Source organism: Bos indicus, chromosome 4 (assembly GCF_029378745.1).
Source record: "Bos indicus isolate NIAB-ARS_2022 breed Sahiwal x Tharparkar chromosome 4, NIAB-ARS_B.indTharparkar_mat_pri_1.0, whole genome shotgun sequence".
Lineage (NCBI taxonomy): Eukaryota > Metazoa > Chordata > Mammalia > Artiodactyla > Bovidae > Bos > Bos indicus.
The window spans coordinates 38,163,218-38,172,606 of NC_091763.1; the positions used below are offsets into that span (position 1 = coordinate 38,163,218).

The 9,389-nt window shown below is 32.5% G+C and overlaps 1 protein-coding gene across 6 annotated transcripts in view; it reads left to right on the forward strand.

Annotated features, from left to right (window-relative positions):
* The window catches only part of PCLO (piccolo presynaptic cytomatrix protein), a 398,862-nt gene extending 390,800 nt beyond the window's left edge, over positions 1–8,062 (forward strand). For all 6 annotated transcript variants that reach the window (XM_070787660.1, XM_070787662.1, XM_070787664.1 and 3 more), the window contains 3 exons: positions 765–899; positions 1,339–1,484; positions 3,384–8,062. In XM_070787660.1, the coding sequence (XP_070643761.1) occupies positions 765–899; positions 1,339–1,484; positions 3,384–3,524 (422 nt within the window). In that variant the 3' untranslated portion in view covers positions 3,525–8,062. The remainder of the gene's footprint in view (positions 1–764; positions 900–1,338; positions 1,485–3,383) is intronic.
* The last annotated feature ends 1,327 nt before the right edge of the window (positions 8,063–9,389 follow it).

A 9,389-nucleotide genomic window follows, 5' to 3' on the forward strand; every position in this document is an offset into this window, starting at 1 on the left:
GCTTATCACAAAGTAGAGTGGGAAATAAAATATTTGTTGGTGAATGAGTAAGTGAATAAATGTATGAATCAATATAGGAGAGAAAATCCATTGAAATCAACATAGAGTTTGACCTAGCATGAATTGCTTCTTCACTAATATAAAGATCCAAGATAAATACTAGAAGAATGTCTTGAATTCATTTAAATCACTCATATTTTTCCCTAGTGAAATTTTATTACTATATATTCTTGTTGGCCACTTCTCTTACAAAGAAAATAGAATGGAAGTAGATATAATATACAACTACATTTAGTTGTGTTAGCAAGTGTTCCTTTGTAAGCCTTGTAGGTAGTGAGCAACTGTTGGCAGACAGCTTCTTGTATCTCACTTGACTTAATGTTTGCTATAAATTAGAATTCTATTATTTGTATGTACGACTATCTTTCTACAGTCTCCTATTGTCTCATCTATTACCTCTTTTGTCCTAAAAATCTACAGTTGAGTGACACCTACTTACATTTCCTGCATACCTCTCATGTTACTAGCTTATCATTATACATAACATACCTCATTTTAAGTTTATAATTTATTAGTTTTCCTGTGAAACTTTCTACTCCTTAAGGGCTTGGACTGTATTCTGTTCATCTGTGTATCCATAGGATATGATAAGATGTTGAGCTCTTGGTAAACACTCAAAAAATGAATGTACAAAAAACTTATTGAATGAACCAGTTAATATATGACATGACATATTCCTTAACTTTTTAATTAAATTGTTCCAGTTAAAACTCAGGTAATGGGAGAAATCAAGATTGCATTGAAGAAAGAAATGAAGACAGATGGGGAACAACTAATAGTTGAAATCCTACAGTGTAGAAATATTACCTACAAATTTAAATCTCCTGATCACTTACCAGGTATCTAATTTTATGATAATAAGCAATATAATGTATCTAAGAACTCCTTAGGAGAATGAACTAAATGCCCTAGAAAATGCTAACTAAAATTTGGACTGTGTATCAAATATATCTGAAAAAAAAATATGAAATAAGAATTAATTTATAATCTTATAAATCTAATCTTATATAAAGCAAATTGATATTTTACTGGTTAAAAATTAGATTTTTTTCCAACATAGAGTGATATATTTATTATACAAGTAAACATTTAAACTGCTAGGAAAATTGGTGTGTTTTAATTAGGTATATTTTAAGTGCTCTATGTTGTCTGAAACAAGTTGTTCACAGTCTACTGGCTTTATGTAAAATGTAGGGAAGCTCCCAGAATACAATTATAATGCTAATTGTATAAATGTATTGTTAGTAGACACTTAATAAGCTGAATTCTTATTTTCAGATTTATATGTGAAACTATATGTGATGAACATATCTACCCAAAAAAAGGTGATCAAGAAAAAAACAAGAGTATGTAGACATGATCGAGAGCCTTCATTCAATGAGACTTTTAGATTCAGCCTAAGTCCTGCTGGACATTCTCTTCAGGTAACTCATACCGTTCCTATTTTTAAATTTTCACCTATACTGTACTTATTTACTGTTTAATTATTCAATATTTATATGCCAATCATATACTATGTGACATTTTACAAGTTAATTTTAGAGGTAACTTTCCAGGGGCCCTTGAAAATTCCACAACCCATTCACCCCATCCAATTAGCCTCTATCTTACCTACTCAGTTTCATTTATACAGATTTTTTTTTCACACTCACTGCCACTGATCCTCTTTGGGTCTTCATCTTTATTATGCACATCATTTCAGCACTATACCTGGCCTACTTGCCATCATTATCTTATGCTTTTAATTCATTTTATCACACTACTGGCAGAGATATCTTTTAAAAACACTGACTAGATGACCCTCCAATGATTCACTGTTAGCCTGACCCATTCAGAATCCTCTAAAGTGAGTTATATGTATTTAATTTAATTGTATTCCATTTAATTTCATCTCTTTGTATACTTTTCCACTCACTCTTTACTTCAGTCACACCAGAATCTTCACATTCTTGGATTGTTTGCTTGTATTTTTCCTCCCCTTCAGTACTCCCTTCTTCATTTCTCTCCATCTCTTACAATATTCCACATCTTTCAATGTAAAGTCATCTCTTTACTGATGGCTGTGGTATACTTCATCACATCTTATTCACATGTTTTGCTTATCTTATTAGGCCATCACTCCCAGTTTTGCACAACCATTTATGTACTTACCTGCCACTGTTTTTGTACTATCAACTTCTCTGGTGCAAAGCTTGATTTTCATTGCTCTGTCTTCTGCAGCCTAGCACAATGCTTATACATAGTATGCCTTTGGTAGATGTAGAAACAAGGAATGAGAAAGGAGAAAGAGGAGGGAGGGTAATGATGAAAAATGTGGGACGAGAAGACCATGGTTTTGGTACTTAAATGAAGGCCTGTGCTGGAGACTAATGTAAGACATATTACAAAGCAAAAACTGCATTTAGAGGATTAACTGACATTAGAGTTAAAGGGAATAATAAGATTAAAAGACATTCTGAAGTCTGTGTGAACAGATGTGTCAGGCACAGAGGCTGAGTAGTTAAAGAAGGGATAGAGGGAGAAAAAAATCATGAGTTTGTCTGAAATGTAATAAATTTGATGAGGGCAGGTCCAAATGAAATATATAATTAGGCAATTTGAAATCACAAAATCAAAGGCTTGAAAAGATAGAAGAGTAGATTTTGAAGTCAGAAACATAAAAGTAAATTTTGGCCAGGAATAAAGATGAATTATCTGAAGGAGATTCCAAAAAGAAAGAGAGAGAGTAAGAGAATTGTCAAGGATTAATGGCTGTCTCTACCTTGTCTCTACCTTTCTTTCAACTGATCCCTAAAAAAAAAAATTTTGAGTTTGAGATCCCATGGAATTTCAACTAATGTAAATTCTACATATGACAAGAAACCACTTTAGAAGAGCTTACTATAGTAAAATCCCCAGTAAAGTAAATGGTATTTAAAATCAATGTTATGTTCTATCTGCCTTGTAAACTCTTACTTATTTACTTACCACTCAAGTAATTTTGTATTTGAGTTGGTTTTTCATAAACTAGTTAAGTTCTTTTCTGAAACTTTCTATCAATTTAAGCATAAACTGAGTTAGAATTAGCTGATAACACATATCTTATCTAGAATTCTGTCCTGCAGGATAGGTCTCTGCCTTTGGGAAATGTTGATGTGAATTAATTAATATTATGCAGATCTTTTGAGGTCATCTTAGTTATTAGTTCTCCTACAAGAATGTCTGCTAATTCCTCTCACCCTCACTCTTTCTTGTCTGTGTTAGTTCTTTGATATGTAAATGTCCATAAAAGAAGTTGAAAATGTACACACAAATAGATATATAATTTTGACTATTTTTTCTAGATTTTACTTTTTTCCAATGGAGGGAAGTTTATGAAAAAGACCTTGATTGGCGAAGCCTGTATCTGGCTTGACAAAGTGGATCTCAGAAAAAGAATAGTCAACTGGCACAAACTTTTGGTCAGTCCTACTCAAACCCACTGAAGAAATGTGTCTGCTCAGGGTATAGAAAGTGCTTTAAATAATCTTAATCGCGACTATAGTTGAATACTATTGGTTCTAAGCTGTTTTCAGGGGTAATCGTGAGAAGAGGAACAAAAAGCAAAAGCATACTGAAACCTTTGCAAATGTATGGTTGTGGAACATAGAGAAAAACTCAAAAGAAAAAGTCCATATATTGAAGACAAGAGAAAAAAAGGAGTTCTGAAACCTTGGATTTCTTGTGGCTGTCACGAAAAACAGTGAGAGAAATTTTGATTACTTAATACAAAACATTTTTGAGTAGAGTTAAGCTATAGCGAACTGAAGGCTGAGACTTAAAGATTAATATGGTTTCTAACGCAGGCAAAAGTAATCCTTTATGCAGAAGAGCTTGGTTGAAAGGAAGGAACTGATGTAACAAATCTCAGTTTTCAAAAGTCTTTCTTCTTCATCTTCTCAGATAACTGTTTTGAGCTTCTGACATAGGATACACCCACAGTGTGTATCCAGACTAGAAAGAAGTAAGGAGGACCAGAGATTTAGAAATTATAGTTTTTAGATCATGTTGTATAAGTTTTCTCTGTGTCTAAATGTTATAAGGGTGAACTACACCAATTTTGGAATTCATGTTGTAAAAGCACATTTGTATAATTTGAAATAATGTATACTGAAAATAATACTAAGTAGAAATGGAATTACATGTATCTAGAAGTAAAGCCATGACTGGCTAATGGAAAAGAATATTGTCCCATAAACTGTTGGAACCTTGGTTGAAAACATGAAAATCTCCATAAATAACCCTTAATCCAAGACATTTTCAATCTGCATACCAAAGGACCTAGATTAAATGGACATATTCTAGGAAGCATGATAACTTGTGCTTTGTGAAGTCGCAAATCAATGTACTATCCCACATATTTTCTTTCTCTGGAGTAATAAATGCACAGGGAGAAAGTTCTTCCTCTGGCAAACAAATCATACTAATCTGTGACATTGATTAATTGGTGTCATTTCCTGCTCTTCCACAGTTTCTTTTTTCCTTACTATGTTAACTGATTGTAAAATGAAAACCCTGACACCAAATTCAAGTTCTCCCTAGTGCTCTATTGTCCTACTTTAGTGACAGTATCACAGTCATCCAGTTCATCAGTGTTGGGAAAATATGTGAAAAATCAATGTTATATTAAGGTGAAAGTGTTCTTTGAGCTACTTTAATAATATAGAATAAAAGGACCAACGTCTAAGTCATTAAAATGAAATATCCTCTTCCCCATCAACCAACAACATGAACAAGGAAGTTACATGGACTTACAGGAGATGAACTCAGCTGGGATTCAAAGCCTGGCTTCAGGCCTTGGTTCTGCCACTAACTGTCACCGTGCACATGTCACTTAAACTCAATTTTCCTCAGTTTTCTTATTTGTGGGAAAATAGAATTACACATTCCTAACCTTCCTAATGGGATGTTGGGATGATCAAACTAAGTGATCTATGAGAAAAGATGAAAGCACATTTCCAAATGTAGTTTTATACACATAAGTGAGGAATAGGCATTATGCAGTTTTTTCCCCGATTTTGTATGTGAAAAAGCATCTTTGAAACCAATGGTAAGCAAAGACATGGATAAAAGCAGTATATTAACTCCAAAACCAAATTTCTTAAAATATGAACTTATATAAACTTTCATTTAACCAAAAAAGGTTAAAAAAAATTTTTAATGTCAAAAACTTAATAAAAATAATTTACAAATTGGGTTATAAATTAAATAAATTATACTGATCTTATCCTATTCCCAAACCCACAAAAATAAATTGCTTCTCTGTGAATTCTGAGTTTAAAAGCTGCTTCTTTATTCAAGGGTGAGGTTTTAGTGGAATTAGAGAAATTTTCTAGAAACATAATGGTCAGATATTGAATTTTCTCATTTTTAAAGAAAAACATACTTGAAATCTGACAGACATTGATTAAATTTAAGACATTAAAAATTAAATAATTTATAATAAACTCCATGTTACATATCTTTATTATATATAGAGGTATATAAATTCACTCCTTTCCGGTCTAGAAAAGGTAACAGTCACTTTTCTTCCCTCTACTTTGTAATCTCCCTCCCCTGACAATGCAGTTTTATCATTGATTATTGCTGTAAAATGAGCATGTGGTGAGAGGATCACTAAGGATTTGATATTGCTAGAATTTTATTTTTAGAGACATCTAGATCTGCTGGTGGTTGCCATGGATATTTCCAGCAGAATTTAGCACTTTAGGGAGCTTATAATCATCACATAATTGGGGAAGGAAAGGGTTCAGGAAGATCTCCTGCTGACATAAAAAGGCTCTATTGTTTGTCCTTAAAAGGAGACTCTCCTGTGGGTCCTCTTCTGCAGCCACTTACACCAGAAGTATGCATGAGAGGTTCATGACCAGTTAGCTTACTTCATTACAGTTGCCATTTCTTTTAAAATACACAAAAGCAGCTGCCACCAAAACAAAGATCATACCTTGGTAGCTATTTGACATGAGAGAGTAGGAATCTTACCATGACAGGGGACCCTCTATTCCAGAACTGGTGATGTGGCCAGGCCAATCAAGAGAGTTCATGACAGGGCTTCTTTTTGTGCACCAGCATCCCTCTTCAGAGAGTGTAAGATCCTGCCAAGCGTGCCAAGTTTGCAGCTGACCAAACACCTACATTGTACTGGAATTATTCTATGCAACACTGAACCTTATACAAATGCATTTCTTCTGATATTGATTACCCTTCTTACAACAAAACTGTTTCTTTTTTAATTGCAAATAGGGCTCGGTGTTTTTTACTTTTTTGTATATATCACAGCACATGATTTTCCACTTTTTATTTCATTTATTTTATTGGGATTAGCTTTTTTTATCCTAATAGAGACAAAGTTTGTAATCTCTAAATAACATGTGATCAATCCAATTACAGCACTTTTACCTTGAAGAGCATCTTAATTTTTCCCACAATTTCATTGAGTCATCAGACATAAGTTGCTTCTTGGTTTAAAATTTGGTCCCCAAGAAACCTTTAGCTGTGAAGCAAAAGCACAGAGCGAATTTTTACACAAGACAGGGATGTCTAGAATGGTCATTACAGACATAGATAATACTAAGAAGTTTGTGTTTCCCTGTTTTACTTAAGGTTAAGGAGACTTTTGGTGACTCTGAACTCTTTATTATTTCAGTTTAAAAGAAGAGTATCCAAGACTAAGAGGAAGTGATTGTCTTTGCTCCTTAATGTTGCCTATATTGTAATTAATCACATTAATAAATGCATATTTTCAGCATATCAGTGGATTTAATTTTATGGATCACACACATTAAAATAGTCATACTGTGGGAATATTATAGCTGGTAACCAGCTGATACTGATTCTTATTATAGGAACGGTTGTGATGATCATGGTGATAGAGGTAGTGAACTAGGTTGGTGGTGATGTGAAGTAAAATGAAATTATATACTATATTGTGCCCAATTTATTAGAAATGATTTGATCAGTGTTTCATTTCATTAAGATATCATAAAGATGTTTATAGTATTTTTTTACTTTATTATTTAAATCATAACTAACAATATTTTTAAAAACTTATTTTCATTGCTACAATGTCTAATATTCCAAAAGCAGCCAACTACAGCTATGTATGTGTTTATAACTCTATGTGTGACAGAGTGATTTTCCCTCTTTGAGCTTGAGCTGGAAGTAAAAGAAAGCTCAGTGAATAATTATGAGCTGTCTCTTTAATAATAACTTGCCTTTGATGTGACACAAGAATGAATGAGTGAAACAGATATTCTCATTGAATATGACACATTGATGTTTTCTGTATGTTCCATGTTGTTGTTATTATTAAAGACTCCCTTTAAATAAAAATCATTTAATCAAATGATTCCTTCTCTGATAGGTAGATTGAGAGCATTTTCTTAATTCGTTACCCTGTACATAACTCTCCATTTGGTATACTAGACGAAGTTGAAATATTAATTCCCTGTGGCATTCAGCATGTGAATATGATTCTTGTTTGATTGTGTATGTATATTTGTTGGTGATGTGCTCAGGTGCTCCCACTACCAATTAATGTGTGTGCTGATATCCTAACAAAAACACATCCGATGTTAAAGGAAATAAGTTTCTTGTCTGAACTGAAGATAAAAACCTAATAAAATTGGTTTAAAAATAAAAAATAGAGTACTTGGAGATACGTCTTGTTTCTAACTATATGTTGCATGCCGTGTTGGTGATTTGCTAATGTGTTCTTTTTTCTGTTCTACCCAAATCTCTCAAAAATCTAATGAACCATCTAATGAAATCTAATGAAAAATTCTTGGGCTAAAGGTTATATAAATTGAACTGAAATACATGAGAATTGTATAGAAATGCTTGTAAATCTGTCTTGAGTTTTACTCTATGTAAAAATATGTCTTGGTTTTGTGATTGTATACAAGATGTATCTTGATAACTTATGCAAATTGTGCTGTATAAAGGCTGTGGCCTCAGCCTTACTAATAAATATTGAAAATATCAACTTTGGCTGCCTGTTTTTATCAACTTGATATATTGATACTTAACATAGAAATAGAACTTTCTGGAATATTTTTTCTGAAAATTATATGATGAGTTCATTCACTCAGTTTAAAAAGTACGTTTTAAACAGCACAAATACAGAAAACAGAATTAAATGTGTAACTTAATAAATTACTATATACTCTTAAAACAACCACCCAGATCAAGAAATTGAACTTTTAACATATTTGATACATTTTAATTCATTGAACTTGTTACTCTTATTAAGCCTTAAATTCACCCTTTTGAGCCAGTGGGTCCCTCTATGAGTGGGCTTACATATTTGATACCTTTCTATGGCAAGGACATTTTATATCATTTCTTTAACCTTAAAACATTATAGGAAATCTACTGAACTTGAATTTTTACTTTTATTTTTCTTCCTATTTATCTCTATAAAAATAATTAAATTTAGGAATACATCGAGTTGATTGATCAACTTTTATGTAATGTGCTATCCTTCTCAACCTTTCACTAACATCAACAGTAGTATATAGTACGTTTATGGTAAACTAGAGTATTCTTGGATGAAATATATCTTGGAACATTTTTTTAAAATAATTCCAAATCTAAAAGATTATAATTAGATAAATGATTAATGAATCTGACTTTTTGACTATTAATTACCTAGGCTTTTAAGAGCTGAAAATCTATAGTCTACAAATTTTGTAGAAAATTCAGCCAAAATAGTTCCCTATTAAAAGTAACAGTAGAACTATAATTGGAAAATGTTGAAATTTTTATTTCTGTTCAACTAACTCCAAATAAACTTTTATTTTAATTTTATTTAATATTATATCTTATTTGTAAAATTTAAGGAATATTTGCATTAATTATGAAGTAAAAAATGACTTTCCAACAATTTGATGCTTTGAACATATCAATAAAATTAACAAGCCTATGGCAATTAAAAGAGAAGTAAGGCCAAATTGCCATTTTCACGTACAAAAAATTAACATAAATGCCCATCAGTTCAGTTCAGTTGCTCAGTCATGTCTGACTCTTTGAGACTCCATGGACTGCAGCACATCAGGCCTCCCTATCTATCACCAATTCCTGAAACTTATTCAAACTCATCCATTGAGTTAGTGATGCCATCCAACCATCTAATCCTCTGTCATCCCCTTCTTCTCCCACCTTCAATCTTTCCCAGCATCAGGGTCTTTTCTAGTGAGTCGGCTGTTCACATCACAGATGGCCAAAGTATTGGAGTTTCAGCTTCAAAATCAGTCCTACCAATGAACACCCAGGACTGATCTCCTTTAGGATGGACTGGTTGGATCTCCTTG